Source organism: Lissotriton vulgaris, chromosome 5, assembly GCF_964263255.1.
Source record: "Lissotriton vulgaris chromosome 5, aLisVul1.2, whole genome shotgun sequence".
In the NCBI taxonomy this organism is placed as follows: Eukaryota; Metazoa; Chordata; class Amphibia; order Caudata; family Salamandridae; genus Lissotriton; species Lissotriton vulgaris.
Genome location: NC_141693.1, coordinates 1208128273 through 1208149189, shown reverse-complemented (window position 1 = coordinate 1208149189; position 20917 = coordinate 1208128273). Strand labels below are relative to the sequence as shown.

Sequence of the window (20917 nt, the reverse complement as noted above, 5' to 3'; positions counted from 1 at the left end):
CGTGCCCGCTGCGCGTCAGCATGACTGTCTTAAATACTGTTCTAGCGTCCTTCTGACAACTAGAGCAGCCAATCCTTGCTTTGGATCCTTGCCCTCACCAAAGATGTCTGCCGTTCAGGCAGTGTGGTGTGGTGCCCTTCCCTGATGAAAAAGCTCAGCTCTAAACACAGTAATGTGGCGAAAAACGAGTGCAGGTATGCAGTCACAATGATTTTTAAAAGCAGGGTACAGTGCCTAAATAATACAGCAAAAAAACGGACAAAACGGGGATTTTTAAAAATTCAGTATTTTGCTCTCAATAAGTGTACAAGTAATATACATTTAGCAGAAACACCTCTGATCTGTCCAAGAGGCTATTCCCAAGTAGTTGGCCGCCTAATTTGCCTGTCTTAAATACTGTTCTAGCGTCCTTCTGACAACTAGAGCAGCCAATCCTTGCTTTGGATCCTTGCCCTCACCAAAGATGTCTGCCGTTCAGGCAGTGTGGTGTGGTGCCCTTCCCTGATGAAAAAGCTCAGCTCTAAACACAGTAATGTGGCGAAAAACGAGTGCAGGTATGCAGTCACAATGATTTTTAAAAGCAGGGTACAGTGCCTAAATAATACAGCAAAAAAACGGACAAAACGGGGATTTTTAAAAATTCAGTATTTTGCTCTCAATAAGTGTACAAGTAATATACATTTAGCAGAAACACCTCTGATCTGTCCAAGAGGCTATTCCCAAGTAGTTGGCCGCCTAATTTGCCTGTCTTAAATACTGTTCTAGCGTCCTTCTGACAACTAGAGCAGCCAATCCTTGCTTTGGATCCTTGCCCTCACCAAAGATGTCTGCCGTTCAGGCAGTGTGGTGTGGTGCCCTTCCCTGATGAAAAAGCTCAGCTCTAAACACAGTAATGTGGCGAAAAACGAGTGCAGGTATGCAGTCACAATGATTTTTAAAAGCAGGGTACAGTGCCTAAATAATACAGCAAAAAAACGGACAAAACGGGGATTTTTAAAAATTCAGTATTTTGCTCTCAATAAGTGTACAAGTAATATACATTTAGCAGAAACACCTCTGATCTGTCCAAGAGGCTATTCCCAAGTAGTTGGCCGCCTAATTTGCCTGTCTTAAATACTGTTCTAGCGTCCTTCTGACAACTAGAGCAGCCAATCCTTGCTTTGGATCCTTGCCCTCACCAAAGATGTCTGCCGTTCAGGCAGTGTGGTGTGGTGCCCTTCCCTGATGAAAAAGCTCAGCTCTAAACACAGTAATGTGGCGAAAAACGAGTGCAGGTATGCAGTCACAATGATTTTTAAAAGCAGGGTACAGTGCCTAAATAATACAGCAAAAAAACGGACAAAACGGGGATTTTTAAAAATTCAGTATTTTGCTCTCAATAAGTGTACAAGTAATATACATTTAGCAGAAACACCTCTGATCTGTCCAAGAGGCTATTCCCAAGTAGTTGGCCGCCTAATTTGCCTGTCTTAAATACTGTTCTAGCGTCCTTCTGACAACTAGAGCAGCCAATCCTTGCTTTGGATCCTTGCCCTCACCAAAGATGTCTGCCGTTCAGGCAGTGTGGTGTGGTGCCCTTCCCTGATGAAAAGGCTCAGCTCCAAACACAGTAATGTGGCGAAAAACGAGTGCAGGTATGCAGTCACAATGATTTTTAAAAGCAGGGTACAGTGCCTAAATAATACAGCAAAAAAACGGACAAAACGGGGATTTTTAAAAATTCAGTATTTTGCTCTCAATAAGTGTACAAGTAATATACATTTAGCAGAAACACCTCTGATCTGTCCAAGAGGCTATTCCCAAGTAGTTGGCCGCCTAATTTGCCTGTCTTAAATACTGTTCTAGCGTCCTTCTGACAACTAGAGCAGCCAATCCTTGCTTTGGATCCTTGCCCTCACCAAAGATGTCTGCCGTTCAGGCAGTGTGGTGTGGTGCCCTTCCCTGATGAAAAGGCTCAGCTCCAAACACAGTAATGTGGCGAAAAACGAGTGCAGGTATGCAGTCACAATGATTTTTAAAAGCAGGGTACAGTGCCTAAATAATACAGCAAAAAAACTGACAAAACGGGGATTTTAAAAAATTCAGTATTTTGCTCTCAATAAGTGTACAAGTAATATACATTTAGCAGAAACACCTCTGATCTGTCCAAGAGGCTATTCCCAAGTGTAATTATGTAGCGTCTCTAATGCCCTTTTCATGTGTGATCCAATAAGCCCATTGACTTCGAATGGGGTAAGCTATCTTTCAGAATGAGAAGGAAGAAGGTCAAAAGAGCAATAGCAATTGTCATTGTTTGAGGCAAAAAAAAGTGTTGAGTCCCTCATAAATAGGGAGGTGCAGCATGGGTCGCCGGAGGTTCTCCCACTCGCACAGCACCTTATGAAAACAAATTTATTTTATTTATTTATTTTTTACATTTATAATGCGCACAGATACCCACAAAGGGTTTCCCGGCGCCATGGCTAAAAAGGGCAAAGCACAGAAAGCAACTGTTGACAACACATTGGCCGCTATTTATTTAAACAGTTATTTATTAAACAGCCAGGTTTTAACTTGTTTCTTAAAACTGGCATAGTTTTCCTCTTTCCGCAGGGCTAAAGGAAGGGAATTCCAAAGAACTGGTCCCAGGCGGGAAAAAGATTTACCTCCCATTCGGGCCAGTTTGAATCTGGGTACTGTGAAAGTTGCTCCATTTAAAGAGCGAAGATTGCGTACAGGTACATGAGGCTTAACCAGTTTCTGCAAATACCGTGGTGCGGTTCCCGCTCTAATCTTGAACATGTAGGTCAAGGCCTTAAACCGGACCCGGTTTTCAACTTTCAACCAGTGTAGGTCTCTAAGGTGGCTCGAGATCCTTGCTGTCCTAGGGATCTTACACAACAGCCTGGCTGCGGAGTTCTGGACAAGCTGCAACCGTCTGGTTACAGCTAAGTTGGAGCCCAGATATAGAATGTTACCGTAGTCAAGCCTAGATGTTATTAGCGCATTGACTACGGTCTTCTGGGTATCCACAGGCAGCATCCAGATAATCTTCCGCAGCCATTTAATTATCGTGAAACAAATGCCAGCCACTTTATTAGCCTGTTGTTTCATCGATAGAGAATCATCGATGCACACCCCTAAGTTTCTAACCTGGGTAGATGGGCTGGGAAAGGCTCCCAGGGATGGCGGCCAGTGCCTCTCCTGCCACAGATCACGATTTTTTCCCAGAAGAAGAATCTCCGTCTTCTCCCCGTTAAGCTTCAGCTGGTTAGTTGACATCCAGCTGAAGACCTCCTGAAGACCAAGTTTCAGAGCTGAAGGGGATGAAGATTCTGCGTTGGTGAGGGAAAAAATAATCTGTGAGTCATCCGCATAGGTCATCAGTTCAAGACCTACTCGCTCTGCTAAATCAGCGAGGGGGCGGAGGTAAAGATTGAAAAATAGTGGGCTTAAAATTGAGCCCTGAGGCACACCATGGGATGACGGAAAAATGTCCGACTGGGCATGTGAGGACGAGATCTGAAACGTCCGGTTGCTCAGATAAGATCTAATCCAGTCCAATGCGGCCCCTCCGACACCATCCCCACTCAGCCTGGCAAGCAGTCTGTTGTGCGAGATAGTGTCGAAAGCCGCGCTCAAATCGAGCAGGACGAGAGCAACCGTTTGCCCGTCGTCCAAAAGTCCCCTGATCTTCTCCGTGACTCCCAAGAGGGCAGATTCGGTGGAATGGCCTGCCCTGAAGCCCGACTGGGAATAGTGGAGCAAGTTGTTATTCTCCGTGTACAATGAGAGCACGCCATGGATATGTTTCTCTAAAATTTTTGAGAAAGCAGGCAGCAGAGATATCGGGCGATAATTTGCAAGAACCTCTGGGTCGGCAGATGGCTTCTTCAGCAAAGGGCTGACCATAGCGTGCTTCCACGATGACGGAACAGTTGCCAGACGGATGGAAGCATTAAGTGTCTCGGCAATAGTTCCTAAGGCACCGTCATCCAGTTGGCACAGAATGTTAATAGGGAGGGGATCGCACGGAGAACCTGATTTGATGGAGGTCGCCAAAAGTTTTAAGGTGCCCACGGAAATATAAGGCCAGGCATCCAGCCGATTTCCTAGTGGGCTTTCTAAAGGAAGGGCTTCCCTGTCCTCCCTCACCGGGGGGTTAATGTTTGCAAGAATAGTTTCGACCTTTCCCACAAAATACGTGGCAAGATCTTGGCATTTTTGAGGGGTCAGGGGGCGCGCGACCGCCGCCGAATTTGCTCCGGCTAAGTCTTTTACAGTACTGAAAAGGGTACGTGCTTTATTGGCAGCCATATTAATGGTCTCTGTTACATAAAATGCCTTAGCTCTGGAACAGGCCGTGTGGTAGAGGTTTCTAGCCCTACGGTACAGTTCCTTAGATTGAGGATCATAGTGCTTGCGCCACTTCCTCTCAAGTCCCTTACACTTAGTTTTTTCCAGCTTCAATTCTTCCGTATACCAAGGAGCCGGGGGCCGATGGACATTCCCTCTGCACCTTGTAACGGGTAGGCAAATATCCACTGCACTTTGTAGCCAGGTGTGAGCTTCCAGCGCATTGATCTCCATATCATCACCTAAAACTGGGGGGGATACCTGTAGAGCATTCTGCAATTTGATCATATCTATCTTTTTCCAGTTTCTCATGGAAATTGGGGGCCGGGCAGAACCTAGCTTCTCAGGTTGTGTAAGCGTAATGCTAAAAAGCGTTAGGAAATGGTCCGACCAACAAATAGGGTCGGTTTTTAACCATTTCAGCTCCTGTATATTGGAGATAATGGGGTCCAGCAAGTGGCCAGCTTTATGCGTGGGGACCTCATTTCTCAGGGACATATTCAAAGTGTTGAAATCTTCCAGAAGATTGGAAGCGATGCAATTAGATTTATCCTCAAAATGGAGGTTTAAGTCCCCCAATATGGTCAGATTTTGGGCATTTAGGAAGTACGGGGAAATAAGGTTAACCAAATTTGCAGCCCATACATTACCATTACCCGGGGGGCGGTAAATTAAGAAGCCGGAGAACATAAAATTAGGGTTCAAGGATAATTTAAAAAATGCAGCTTCGCATCCAGGGATATTGACCGGTTCAAAGTCACAGTTAAAATCCCTATCGAAGATCACAGCAATACCCCCGCCAACCTGTCTTTCCCTGTCTGCTCTAACAATAGCATAGTTAGAGGGCAGAGCAGCGGCTACATCGGGGCCTGAGCCATCGTGCAACCAGGTCTCTGTTAGAAATATTGCGCAGGGTTTTTCTTCCATGAGGAGATGGTGAATATCAGCTTTGTGTTGGGGCAGTGATCTACAATTCACAGTGTAAAAAGTAAACGTACGAAAATTTACAACAGAGGCTAGAGTAGGTGGCCTAGGCTTATGTAAGACATCTGGATAAGGTTGAATATTTGTAAGTGCAAATGCACAGTGAGGGCACACATGAGTACCTTTCAGGGAAGGCTTTAGAATGGAACAGTTATTGATAGTAGTAGGGCGCAATGCCCATATCTGGTCCACTGTGATCCTACCTGCCTCGGAATTTCGTGCCCCGTGTCCCGGCCAGACACGGACGGGCACAGACGGGCTGGTCTTAGGCTCGTCTTTGGCGCAGTCCGAGGCGCCTACCCTGCGCGCCATCGCTGCGCGCTGGGGCCGACGAGTAGCTAAATACCCTTCAGGAAAGCGGACGTCTAGAGCGCTAACCGCTCGAGACTCCGTTAGGTGCCGCCCCTGTCCCGCCCTTCACAGCCGCGATTGGCTGGGGTGCCGGCTGTTTCTAACGGAGCGAGAGCAGCCCCCAGAAGAGGATACAAGTCCCTGGTGAGTGCGAGTGAGTGCTCAAATTTGACAGGGTGAATACTAAAACACAGTAAAGTCACTACAATGATTAAAAGTATATTTAAAAAATCGAGTTACAACTCGAGAACACAGGGTAAAATTCACGAAATTGTCAAGTGTGCCACAGAGATTTTACACGCTTTCAATGTAACAGGCTCGGCGTGTAACAAACAGGGACATGCTTGGGTGTGCAGGCAACAACTTCTGCTTATGCAATGAGAATAAAGGCAAAATTGCAGGAACAAATGACCCCAAAACAGATGCACCAAACCCCTTAGAATTTTAGGCACGTACATTTTCGGCTACGGCCACTAACCAACAGAATGAAAGTTTGACATTCACAGAGCAGTAAAGCTTCTGACTGACTATATGATGATATATGTTTACATTGAAGCATTTTGTGCCCATATTAGCATGAGATATTTAAACCAATAAGGTACTGGAGGTATTAAATTAAGGCCTCATGTACATACAGATCCTTTTGCATTCATACGTTCTGTCCTTCTTAAACAGGAGTTGTGAAGGCTGAGAAAGGTGTGTTAGTCAAGAAAACAAGAAAGGGAAATCAAAATCAGAATGACTTTCAGGACATGAATGAGGACGAAAATGAAAACAACGATGAAACCAACGATGATCAGGAAGAACGGAGCACCAAAGGTTTGTCATGTTTCAGAACAATATGTATTTCGGTCTTGTATAGACTAATTCAGTCTGAATGTGTAATTATCTTAAGGCCTAATATAAAATGAAAGCCTGAAAGCTTTAGCTTTTTGTATGGTGTGAAGACGAAGAAGCATCTTTCCAATGGGGTCTGGAGTACATGCAGCATGCCCCACTGGAACATACGATTTTTCATTCTCATCTCTTGTTATGAAATATAGTCTGCTCTTTGATTACGTTGATTCAAACCTGATCGGGTCATTGCTCAAAATTCAAATTTTCTGTCACCACATCTCCAGTTTGTCCCTAGGCAAATAATTTACTAGAACAAGTTAAATAGTGCTGCTGACAGAACTGAGCACTCCCAGTTCTGTGCCAATCTTCCAAATTGCCAATGTGTATGTATGGATGCAAAACAACGCTTTGGGCACCTGCTGTAAATTGAAGAGGTCCAAACCACATAATTCCATCCGTCCTAGACTAGTTAACAACAAAGTAAACAAGAGGTCTCGCGCTGAGCGAGCAGTGCTGCGCACTGCAACGCGGGCGCCAGACCTAAAAATCTAGGGCTCACAGTGGACTCTGGCTTACCTTGAAGGCACAAGCCAATAAGGCAGTTGGTAACATATATTCTATTCAGTCATTCCTGAGGTCACGTCTATTGGAGTTATACTTAACTCCAGGACAGAATATACAAACTTTATCTATGAAATTCTGAGCATCTTGTAAGCATATGGCATATGATTGTAATCCAGAATGTCAGCATCAGAGTGGAAATTGGCCTGACAAAAAATAGTTAACTATCAAGTGCAAGTATGGACCTGAACTGGCCCAAGAGTATAACATCCCATTCAACTCAAAAGCTTGTGTCTCTGCCACCATTATTTTTATATCTCAGCTCCACAATTCTATAACTGCTAAAGTCCTGCTATTTTGCTGCTAGAATAGATAAGCTAGCCAATAGTAGCCTCCTCCAACCTACCTCCTCCCTTTTGCTCTCATGATCAGCCAGAGAACGATCATTCAACTTCCATTGCAAGGCCCTGGAATTCATTGCTGCCTGCATTTCTGGTGGATTGCTCATTCCTAAAATTCAAAATAGCTATCCTTTTGTTTTGTTTTCCTAGTTGGATTGTATTTCATCTTGGTTCCTTGCCACTATTTGCTGCTCAATTCTGTGAGACGTAGTACTCAGAGACGTGATTATTCAACATGCACTACGTTCCTTCTCTTCTATTCTCATTGGACTCATTCCAAAATCCCCCCGATTATTTATTTGCTACCCACAACATCAGGCTTGGCTAACTATGCATATGTCATTCCTACGAAACACAAAGTCATCTTGGCTACAAGATCTTGTCTCTCCATGCACATTGTCGGACATACACACTGCATCATTTTGAAGAAAAATTGGAGAACAACCTGCATGCTTTAGTTGATTCAAGTGAGTTTATGCCGATAGTCTCTAACATAATTTCAATATGCGTATTGTGGATGTGCCAATTTCAGGAAGCATGGAACGCTCGGGCCACCTCAGTCACAGGGTGTGCAAAGCTTGCTTTCCTCAGACGTCCAGTTGACGAGTTGATGTGCTTAGTTTTAGGACATTTGACATTGATCTATATACATCCTGCTAACGTCTCATCCTATGAATGTCTGCAAATCTCTGCGGTAGGTCATCTAAAGGCAAAATGGAACTTGTGTTTACATAGGTTTAGAGTATTCTAAAATGACCCTCCTTGTGGTATGGCTTTACAGTTCTTGCCTAAAAAACACCTCACTAGAGCTTAGAAGCAGATAACTTATGCAGGCCTTGCTATACAAAATCTACGATGAAAAAATCTTTAGGTTGTGATTTGCAGTGGTAGATATTAAGTTGCTATTTCATTAATTTACACTCTGTTTGCCAGGATAGAATACAGCATCCCCGAATATTAAAACATAATATATGTAAATCCATTCATTCAATTTAGCGAACTTCTCCTGCATGCAATGAAGGAAGATGATGTTCTTGTCAAAATAGTGCAAACAATATTTCAAATAATAATGTAAACTCTTATTTTTGTCTAATAGAACACATTTTTAACACTGACAACATCCTGCGAATTCAGCAAAAGGTGGATTTCAGTTGTTCAGAAGGAGACAGCAGCATCTGCGCCAGCTCAGGTAACATATAAAGACTCCAGATCTGTAGTATAGCAGACTGCTGAAGTTGTAAACACAGACACAAATAGTCAGCCCTTGGACCTTCATTATGCGTGGACTTGTAATTAGTGCAATATTTTTCACATCTGATAAAATCCAACTCTGCTGAGACGGAATTTATCACATGCAATAAATGCCACCCAATAAAAAATACTTTTCCCAATAATGGGGAATAATGGTGCCAATTTTGGTGAATACAGCACCAAACTCTGCATGTCCGCTGTTTACCAGCCAGTTTTCCCTCCAATCAATGTTGACCGGTTTGGACTGCTGAAATTTATATGAGGATGCAAATTTTATTTCAATGCTCATAAATTCCAATATGTGCGGTAACAGTGGTTACCACAAATCTCAGGATTTAGGGGCCAACTCATAAGTAGGGCCTCAATATTTTTAAAGGATGACTGAAATTATATCGACCTCAAAAATATCGAGTTACCATAATATCGTTGAGAAAATATCGATGGACAAAATATCGACTGGCTATCTTTAAACAGGTAAGTACAAAAATATCGACTCTAAAATATCGAGTTACTAAAATATAGACTGTAAAAATATCGTTTTTTTTAAATGTCTTTAAATTAAGTTAAAACGAATGTAATAATAAATATATTTATTATAAACTTACTTAAAATTATTAAAATAATGTTATATCAATAAATATTTATTGTAAATTAAAAAAAAATAATAATACATATATATTTATATAAAAAAATATTATTAAATAAACATATATAATAATTTTACCGTAGCATAGCAAAATGGTTAACATTTATTGTAACAACTGTAGTGAATTCTACAATAGCTAAAGCGTTGGATAGCGTAGGGGTAAAGATTACTATTCCCACTCCAGTGGGTGCAACAGTAGGGAAAGCGTTGGATAGCGTAGGGGTTAAAATTACTATTCCCACTCCAGTGGGTGCAACAGTAGGGAAAGCGTTGGATAGCGTAGGAGTACAATTTACTATTCCCACTCCAGTGGGTGCTACAGTAGGGAAAGCGTTGGATAGCGTAGGGGTTAAAATTACTATTCCCACTCCAGTGGGTGCTACAGTAGGGAAAGCGTTGGATAGCGTAGGGGTTAAAATTACTATTCCCACTCCAGTGGGTGCAACAGTAGGGAAAGCGTTGGATAGCGTAGGGGTTAAAATTACTATTCCCACTCCAGTGGGTGCAACAGTAGGGAAAGCGCTGGATAGCGTAGGGGTAAAGATTACTATTCCCACTCCAGTGGGTGCAACAGTAGGGAAAGTGTTGGATAGCGTAGGGGTTAAAATTACTATTCCCACTCCAGTGGGGGCTACAGTAGGGAAAGTGTTGGATAGCGTAGGGGTTAAAATTACTATTCCCACTCCAGTGGGTGCTACAGTAGGGAAAGCGTTGGATAGCTTAGGGGTTAAAATTACTATTCCCACTCCAATGGGTGCAACAGTAGGGAAAGCGCTGGATAGCGTAGGGGTAAAGATTACTATTCCCACTCCAGTGGGTGCAACAGTAGGGAAAGCGTTGGATAGCGTAGGGGTTAAAATTACTATTCCCACTCCAGTGGGTGCAACAGTAGGGAAAGCGTTGGATAGCGTAGGGGTAAAAATTACTATTCCAACTCCAGAGGGTGCAACAGTAGGGAAAGCGTTGGATAGCGTAGGGGTAAAAATTACTATTCCAACTCCAGTGGGTGCAACAGTAGGGAAAGCGTTGGATAGCGTAGGGGTGAAAATTACTATTCCCAATTAATTATTTTAAATTAATTACCAATTATATTTTAATTATTTACCAATTAATAATTAATTTAAAATTATAATTAATTTACATAATTATTTAATTAAAATTAAATTACTTCCCACCCTATTCGCCTATAAACACACAACCCGCTACAGAAAATAAATTACTAAAATTTAATTATTTATCAATTATTTATTTTTAATTAATTACCAATTATATTTTAATTAATTACCAATTATTATTTAATTACCAATTAGATTAATTTTACATAATTAATTAATTATAAGTAAATTACTTCCCACCCTATTCCCCTATAAACCCACTACCCGCTACTGAAACTAATTTACTATAAATTAATTATTTATCAATTAATCAATTATTATTAATTACCAATTATTTTTTATTTAATTACCAATTATTAATTAATTTACAATTATTATTAGTATTTACATAATTAATTAATTATATTTAAATTACTCCCCACCCTATTCCCCTATAAACCCACTACCCGCTACAGATTTATATTACACAATTATTAAAAATTAGTAAAAACTTACCTTATTTTCCATTTTCTTTTGTCTATATTGTATCTAGTCGATATTATGTCTAGTCTATATTTTTGATTCGATATTTTGGCTATTAATATCGATATGACTCGATATTTTTGCAGTCTATATTATGTCTGGTCGATATTTTGTCCAGTCTATATTTTTTCCTCGATATTTTGTCCATTCCATATTTTGGACTCGATATTATGTCTGTTTACCATTTTTAAACCTGCTATAATTAAAAGGGGGCGTTCTTAAAGGAGTTAAAGTTGGAGATGGATGTATTTGTGTTAACATCCACTTACATAATGTGGATAACGCCCCCTGAGAAATCCCACTGTTAGCTCAGCTGAAATTGACAATAGCCTTTAGAGATTTTTTGTGAACTACGCTAAACATGTGTAAAGTAGACAGAAATTCAAAGAGCACCATAGGAACACAGAGGAACACATTGCAAGAGCAAAAAACGTTAAGTTAGTACATTTGTGAATCCCAAAAAATCCTAAAGGTACTCTTCAAAACGACACAAGTGAATTACTATCATTGTGCCTGATGCTCTACATTTAGCCCCATCCACAGAAGAAAGTACAGGTAAAATGTGCATTAGCACATGAAACATTGACTTTTTTTTAGGTCTCGCCTGGCGTTGCAGCGTAGAGTGCTGCTCGCTCTGCAAGAGATTTTGTGAGAGAGCATATTTCAGAAGGGGACTTGAAGCTCCGCCCCTCATTTCCATTGGCTCTGCATCACCGTTTATGCTAGACGGTGGCCTACCATTGCAAATGGGGTTTTGTAGACGCTGCCATTTCGCCTTTTGAGACTGCTTATCCGGACTGGATCGTTTGCTTCTCTGCTGTCGTGAAGCACTTTCTTATCTAAGTAGGCGTGTTATCTAAACAAGCCGTGATCCAGTCTGGATGGGCGTCCCAAAAGGAGGCAGGGCTGCAGGCAGGCACAACGCGCCCCACCGCCACTTTACTCCCTCCCTCCCTCCCTCCCTCTCTCTACGTCCTGAGGCGCTGGCAACTTTTTTAACAGGAGATGAAAGAGAAGCAGCATGTCACGTATGTCGATTTTACGCTGTGCTGAGTTATGATATTTTTGCATCACATCTGTATGGTTGCCGTGAGTTGTCATAGTAAGTTATGCATTTATATCATGCTGTGTTATGTTATATGCAATGGCTTGCTACAGGTACTTAGATGTTTTGAGAGTCGCGTAAGGCCCTGGGCCATTCAATACTCAGACAGTTTTTTTGTGCAGTGCTATGTTATACTATGCTGTCATGGCGTGTTCCTACATTTCAACGCCTCGTTGGGGTAGTAAGCGCTATATAAATACAGTTACAATTATTTTATATCAGATTATGTTGTGTTTCTGGCCTGTGGCGTATTGTTTGTGTGAGCTCTCCCAGTGCCTTTCCCTGTATCCCAGTGTTCGTGTCTTCTAGTGTATGTCTCTCAGTGGCCGCAACTCCCCAGCCTTGCAGTCTCTCCTAGTGTCCATGGCACCACCATCTCTCAGTCTCCTCTGTAATTCACGTTTTCTCAGTGTCTTCCCGAGTCCGTGTCTCACTGCGTGCTCAGTGTCCCCCATGTGTCCCTTAGTATATATATCCCTTAGTCTTTGTTTGCCTGGTCCCAGTTTTCTGGTATCCCTGCTCCCTTAAGTTTCCCATTGTCCATGTCTACATTTGACCTGATAATATCAGGATGAAAATGACACTAGAGTGCAAGCTATTTACCTGTGAACACCGGTACTGTGTGGTAACGCCTTACCAGCGCTTAAGTTTAAGCTATTGGCATTGTCACTTACAATGCCAATAACTCAAACTAACGTAAACTCTCGAGAGCTATTGCATTGCAAATGCTTGTTGTCCACTAGTTAAATATTTTTTCCTGGTGGAAAATGCATTGTGTATCCAGTATGGGTTTTCGGCAAACCTTTACTTTCCATTTGCTAATTTTTGTCCCTTCCTGGGGCAAAAGAAGGGACTTTGTTCTTTTAAGATATTTTAAGATATTTTTTACATTCAGCCTTCTCACTGCTTTCCTGCTCAGCAAAGCATCTGCTTTTCAATCGACCGAGCAGTTACAGGACCAAGATTTAATTTAAAAAACATCATAGTTCATGCCTCTACTTAAAATTTAAATCTCAGAACATCAGGGGCCCTATTATGTAAAGGGCACGCTTTCTTTGTTTGCACCCGGCGCACCTTAAAACGGGTGTGCCAGGAGCAAACAAGGAAAGTGTGCCCTATTACATGGACTGCGCTGCCCCCAGGGCATAGCACATTCCTGTGAAAAACAAAGCGACTGCTTTAAAACCGCTCCATGTTTTCACAGTGCGTGCGGCAACCCTCCTGCATTTTAAAGGGGATTAGAGATCCCCTTGCATGCGGGTGCAGTGACTGACTGCACCCACCATCAATGCAATTATTGGAGGGTCCTTGGTACACACTTCCCCCCTTCAGTAGGGGTGCACTGGCAGTGCACTGTCTTTTAGGTGACACACTCTCAGTGCGCCTCCTGAGAGGTTCTTTGCCTCTGTGCCCACGTCTGTAATATGGCGGCAGCACAGACGAAAATAGGGATTCACTCATTTGCTTGGGTCATGCCCCCATGCAAATGAGGGAACGCCCTCTGAAGATGTCGCTGGGGCTTTATGTTTGCCAACTCCCTCGGTATTACAGAAGGGGCCACACAAGCGCCTGCGGTCACTGCTGTAATACCAAAGTGCCCCGGGGTGTGCAAAACTGGCTCATACGTCCTTTGCGCCCTCGAGCCACTTGTGTAATACGGCCCCAGGTCTATGTACAATTTCTTCCACAGAAAATGTTCTGGTAGTGTGGAGGCAGCTTATAATCATTAGGACAATCAATGTATGTGTTCTTTAAAATAGAATAAAATAATTTCTGTTGAAAAGTGAAAGTTCCCAGTGGAAGCCTCTGCTTTGCCACAACTACATAAAGATGTGTTATCCATATATATGCAAGCCTTAAGTAATTTTGCTCTGCCGATATTTCTAACATATTGCCAGTTAACCACTTTCTTATGGGGATCTCATTTGTTTTGATGCTATTTGTAGTCAGCAGTTTCTTTAAGTAAATACCTGTCTGAAGCAAAAATATAGTCCAGTGCTCCATTGAGTTCTTGTCATGTGTCAGTATCATGCACATATGAAAGAGCATGGACCAGCATGCCCGCTACACTAGCCAGATCACAAAATTGTTCTGTATTTTAACAATCACTGTGTCCATGCACAATCTTATTAAATCAGTTTTTTTCGCAGTCTTGGCTGCATTGGCCACTATCTCCAGCTTGAATCCCTCACCAAAATTCCTAGATATATCAAGTGGAAAATGGACAGTACTCCGTTCTAAAATCCAGACTCTTAAGATTTGTGCCAGAGAACTTCTTGGCCTTCCTGAAGAACACTCCACAGAATTCCAAGAATCAAGAAAAAAGAGTTGCTTTTCATCACACATGGGTTTCAGAGATGAGGGATCTAGTGCAAAGCATTGATTATTAGTCCACACTCCAGGTCTACAGTAATTTGTTCACCATGAGGATATTAACTTGCTTAACATTCTCTTCCAAAATAAATTAATATGGACTTAGAGAAGGATATTTCCAAACTATCCGTCCATCAATACATCATATGTACCTCTGGTCCTGCTTCTTTCCCTTCTTAATAAGCATTGGCAAAGTCACTAGATTTTAAAAAAAATATATGCAATATGCACTAATAGTGTAAAGGTAATACAAGTAAAAAGAATACAGTGTATGGGTAGTGTACATATTTTAGCAAAAACTGTAAAATATTACCTGTCACAAAAAAAAACATACGCCATGACAGCAAAGATTGGTCTAACAGTTCTCACACTGAAGTGGAGTGATTTTTAAGTGGATATGCTATGTTAACAAGCAAACTGCTGTCACTCACAGTGAAGAGTACCAATTGCTGAAGTGGGTTGACCCATTTCCCCATGCTGTCTGATCTACTTAGAGGAAGGAAAATGTTAATGATACTTGAACAAACCACTGGGTGAGGTGGGCTGACTAAAATCCCTTGCATGTATGTATTTACACATTTGTTTTTAATATGAATTTCTTTTGGCCACATCTAGCAAGACAGCTAAACCTCACACCTTAAAATTACCTTGATTATAGAGCCTATTCAAGAATCCAAGATGTTTTCTCAGAAAACAACCTGCTTAAAAAGCGAAAGTAAATCTGTATGCACTGGTCCCAGGATGCTTGTTTCCGGCCCAGTGAAGACTTGGTTTGGAAATTCGGGCTGGATTGTTCTCGTGTGGAACAGGGTCAAGACTGATTAGCATATTGCTGAACCTGAACTGGGGTGGCAAAGTGAGCTAAAGAATGATGATGGAGTCAACCCAGATCTGTGACGGGGGGGTGAGTCTCTGAAAAGGACAAAAGAAAAAGGCAGCGTTGTTTCCCATGAGAGCCTGAACTACATAAAGCCGAAATCCCCTAAAATTACTTTTAAACAGTACAAGTTTTTTGTCTTAGAATAATTGGCATGGCGAGTTATTGAAGGCATGTGATGAACAATATATTGCATTCAGCACTGGCCTTGCAAAGAGGGACATTATTGGTGCGCTTATTGCATGGGAAACCTCAAAAGGACAAGCACTCACAATGATGGACGGATGACCTTGGTGTATTTTGGGGTACATATTGCCTCTGCTACTAGGGCCAGAAGGACACAGACTGGCTTTAATCTATTCCTACCTTAAATTGTTTTTATCAATTCAAAATGCTCAATGCGATGATACAAATTAAATAGCAGTTGAAGCACATACTGTTAGAAAAGAAAAGAATAAGTCATTAGCCTTAAAAATACCCATCAGGGCATTTTAGTATTGAAGTTTAACAAACTGAATACAGGAGCATTCCATACCATGAGTTCACATACATTTCAAATACAACTGGTAGATTACCCCAGAACACATTTTTCCAATAGCTGTTGAGCTCTCTGTCACAATTATTACGAGTCGCTTTCATGTGAGCTCCTGGAAACTACTCGCATACTTTTAATATAAGAAAAGAAAACATATTACACTATATAATTATTCTTATAATTCCACCAAGTTCCTGCTAATATATTAGTTCATTCACATTACCTTGTGATACACCACTCTTGGACTAAATCTGTATCTTTTCCCCTTCAAAATACTGCGCATCTCAGTTCTTCTGCGTGGATTAGCTATACAATCAGTGTATGGATACACATTGTATGATACTGAATAGTTGTAACATAACATCACTGCAAAAACATATCTATTTTTGGGAATATGTGATCATCCATAATTTCACTCTTTACAAAAAAAAAACTCTTACAAGAAATTATATTTACGTAATTGCATTGAAGATCGTTCTCCGACACATCACAGTTCATAAATATACCTTGTTGTTGATCACCTGTGAAAGGTTATACTCGCCTTTTTCCCAACAAATAGATCCAAGTCAACGCAATGGTGGTAGTCCTTTGAAGAACATGAATAACTCTGGCCGAAATAAGGCGGAGTTTTCAATGTAAAATATCGGAAACAGAATCCAGACTTTTTTCTGTTTTGCACTACTGGATAGGCCTTTGATAATCATTTGTTCCCCAAAATCTAGTTATACTTGTGTTAGGCCCTATTGTGAATACATTTGATGTAGTTAGAGAAACCATACAATTCAATAAAATTTTATTTCGGTTTTTGTTAAAAAAAACACAAAAGTACAATATACAGCATCCAAAAGACAATAGTACAAAATTAGTAGCAGTTAACATTGATATGTGTTATAGTAGGATAACTAAATACAGAATACATTTTGATAAAGTTCATTAGCAGTCCAGGCATTTTCTATATTTTAAAATTGATTTCAAAAATTCTAAAACAAAAAGAATACTGCCACTATGCAAACGTTGAAGATACATCATGGCAGGTCTAATCTGGTAAAAATTAAGTTTCTTTAAAAGAGGGACCAGATAGTGTTTGCGGGGAAATTCATAATATGTACATAAAAACATCAAATGCAGCATATCCTGCGGAGACTTTCCGTCGCAGCCGCAGGGTGCTGCTTCATTATTAAAACTAGTTCTTTGGGGTCTAACAAGCATGTGATAAAATTGGTTCATTCGAAATCTGGTCAATAAAAATTTCTCATATGAGGTCAATGAGCCCATTAAATAAGGTTCAATAAATGGGGTAGTTTTTAACATGACATATGTTCTGACACTCGATTTCTGAACCTCTTTGGCTTCCCTTGATGTTCTCCTTTCCATGAGTAATGCCATTTTGACTTCCTCCAGGTCCTTATTGGAAATACAATCAGGGGTTTGAAATAACTCTACCCGTCCTAGGCTCAAAAAACTGGTCTTTAAATGTTTCAGCCAGGGTAAAGTCATAGCATTATCCATGGAGAGACAATCTTCTAAAATCAAATGCGTCAGGGGGATGTCTGGATTTAACCATAATTTCAGCCGGCAGGTCAGTGGACGTAATGAAAAAATATCACTAACCTACTGAACCCCTAGTTCTTCTTGAGCAGCTAAGTTGGATGTACCTTGCGGGAGGCATAATAAAAGTTTTAAGAATATGTTCTCCACTATCTGGAGCTGCTCACCCCGCACGTACCCCCAAATCTCGCTACCGAATGTAGCCGTAGCCACAGACTTAGCATTATATAATTGCAGCATTGCACCAGTGGGCTTATTCCCCAATTTAGAAGCGAAGCTAAAGATCGAAGCATTCACTCTCGCAACTTCACCCTTCTTTTTCAGAACATGCGGGCCCCAGTTTAATTTATTATCAAATAGGACTCCTAAATAGGAAAAGGTGCTAGATGTGGGTATTGTTGCAACGCCCACGTTAAATTGAAAATTCCGTCTTGTCGGCTTACCTACTTGCATGATATAAGATTTTGAATTATTTATTGTAAGGTCTCTATCTAACATAAAGGACTCAAAAGCAGTTAAAAGAGCTTGAAGGCTTTTTTCGGTCCTCGATACGAGGACCGTATAGTAGGACCGGAATGCCCCGACGAACAACTCTGGGGCAATCGGCCCCCACCTCTTGTAAAACACTATCTAGATCATTTATATAAAAATTAAACAAAAAGGGAGCCAATATGCATCCTTGGCGGACTCCCCTTTTGATATTAAAATCCCTAGTTACACTCAGGTCCTGAGAAAACCTCACATTAGCTCGAGTGGATCTATGTAGATCTTCTAGGAGGTTCACAATGCCAGCATCAACCCCCCTTGCCCTCATGACCGCCACAGCTTCTGCCTGTTTACACAATCAAAAGCTGAGGACAGGTCCATGAAGGTAAGATGGATGGTCCCCTTATATGTCACTGTATATTTGGTTAATATTAAATAAAGGTTAAGGCACTGCGTAGTGGTAGAGCGTCCCCTGCAGAAACCATACTGGGAGTCAGACATAATATTATTGTCTTCAGCCCAAGTAATAAGTCTCTGCAGGAGTACCCCCCAAAACTTTTACCATCGAGTCCAAAAGTGATATGGGTCTATAGCAGTGAGGACTGCTTTTATCCCCTTTCTTAAAAACTGGTACAATAGTGGAGACCCCCCAGGACTGTGGACATCCACTATGTACTGCAGCATTTAAAACAGATTCAAGGATTGGTGCCTAAAAGGAGGGATCAGACTTATATAAGTCTGGAGGGATTCCATCTGGTCCAGGTGCTTTACCAGTTGTTAGACCAAGAATACCTTTGCATATCTCCCCTCTACTAATTATAATTTTATTGCTATTAAGGTCAGGTGTTAGACTATCATACTCTTCCATGGGACAGTCATACATATGCTCAAAGTGAGCCTCCCAGTCTTCCTTAGCTATATGACATTCAAGCCCGTCTCCTGACTCCTGGACTAGAAATGTTTTTTTTAATGTGCCCCAAAACTTGGAGCTATCCCTAAGAATTTCGGGATCCAAAAGTTCATTCCATGCCTCCATCCTAAGAGTTTTCTTCCGTTTAGCTAATGCTTGTTTGTAGTTCCGGCGACAAACTATTACATCCGCTTGTACTCTTGGATTGGAGTCTAGGACTACCCTTAAACTCCGTGCGGCTTTGGAACAACTCTCATCAAACCATTTAGGGCCCACATTAGTCTGTTTTTTTACAAGCACAGATAACAGTTCCGTGACCCTGTCTGAAATAGATTTAAAAGCTGCTAGCACATTGGAATGATGCTGCCCGTCTTGGGTACATATACTAATTTCCTTGGCTCAGACAGATTTAATATCATTAAAAAATAGCTCCGGGGCAACTTGAGTCCACTTAGGTCTGCGCTTCCCATCTGTCGTGCTTATTAGTCCCCGGTTAGTATTTAATACTACTTTTGTAATCCAGGGACCCATTATGTGTAATGAGAGGGGATTCTGATCGCTCAGTTCATTCACCTCAATTAGAAAAGAGTCCACAAAGGACTGCATAGGAGACGAGATCAGCATAAAATTAATAAATGTCCCCCTCCCATGACCCTTGAAAGTAGGTACCTCAAAAATAATATGAGGGTCCATCAAAGCCATAGTAGTTATCAGATCAAGATCATTAATCAAATCGTTGAGCAACTCTCCCTTGTTCGAGTGTTCAAAATGAAATCCCTGAGTACGAGAGCAACTCAAGTCCATCAAACAAGCTGCTAGGGGATTGCCACAAGGATGTATATTAAAATCACCCATGATCATAAGGTTATGTAAACTGTGGCTCGTGGATTTGTCAATAAAAGCTTTCAAAGCAAGTAAGTAGCTCTGGTCTGAGTGTGGAACAAGTGAATTATAAAAATTTACTAGACCCGCCATACAGTTATCTTTCGTTAGAGTAAGAGCTAGAATACCTGGATTAGTTGTGTTAATTCTGCGTACTTTACATGCCAGAGCTACCGAAACGTAAATAACCAAACCCCCCTTGGCTCTTCCCCTAGTAGAAGCGGCAGCTGGAACAAAATGTGCCGTATATCCTTCTAAATGAAGATTGCAGTCAACCGACAAGGTTTCTTGCAAACAAATTATCAAGAATTGCTTGATATAGGTAATCCAGATAGGATACTTTAGTTTCACAGCTAGCCCTGCAATATTTCAAGAAATAAGGTTCTTTGAACTTCCCCTGGTTGCTGCAGCCACTCCAGCACCTGTGGCATACGCTCTCCCTCCAACTGTAGCCCCAATTACTTCATGTCAATCGCAGGTTTCCAGGCCCGATTATATTTCATACCTATTATGGACTGGTAAACTGCATCCCGTGATAGTTGAGATGTGTATTTTGGGGAAACTGCGGGGGAGCATGATAGGAAAAAGTTCTCGCCCTATTCCAGTCTCCCATCCGCGAGTTTTCCTCAAAATTAGATCCACCCATGTTCCTCCATGGTGAAGGCCTATAGAAAAACCCCAGGGGTAACAGTTTGATATTGGTACTCCTTGGCCACTGTAGACTGGGGCCTCCTGAAAACAAGTGGGCCCCATTATGAGGATTGTCAAAATTAATTATAATGCAGTCCCCGCTCCCAATCTTCTTAGAGCTACCAATCCAACTGACCCTACGTACCATTATTATATTATTGATGATGTTCACACCCTCAAAGGGGTATACAACTGTTACAACAAAGTTTTTACAACGCACTACCCTTACAACGCAGGCATTACCACGCATACCATTACAACGCATTGCGCTGGGGGGCGCTCTAGGATAGGGAATAAGTATAATTTTATATCCAACACCTTCCCTAGTGTCAACGGGGACTAGAGTTGGAATATAAAATTATACTTACCACTATCCAGCACCTCTAAGCGCTATGCGTTGTAACGGTATTCGTTGTAAATACTGCGTTGTAATGGTATGCGTGGTAAAAGTATGCGTTGTAACGTCATACATCCCCTCAAAGGTATTTTGGGTAAGCCAAAACACAGT

The 20917-nt window shown here is 41.4% G+C and overlaps 1 protein-coding gene across 3 annotated transcripts in view; it reads left to right on the top strand.

Moving 5' to 3' along the window:
• Positions 1 to 20917, top strand: part of LOC147712286 (uncharacterized) — an 88698-nt gene that overhangs the window by 16570 nt on the left and 51211 nt on the right. For 2 of the 3 annotated variants that reach the window (XM_086923016.1, XM_086923015.1), the window contains exons 4-5: positions 6346 to 6489; positions 8566 to 8658. In XM_086923016.1, the coding sequence (XP_086779142.1) occupies positions 6346 to 6489; positions 8566 to 8658 (237 nt within the window). The remainder of the gene's footprint in view (positions 1 to 6345; positions 6490 to 8565; positions 8659 to 20917) is intronic. The other variant, XM_086923017.1, reaches the window with a different exon arrangement.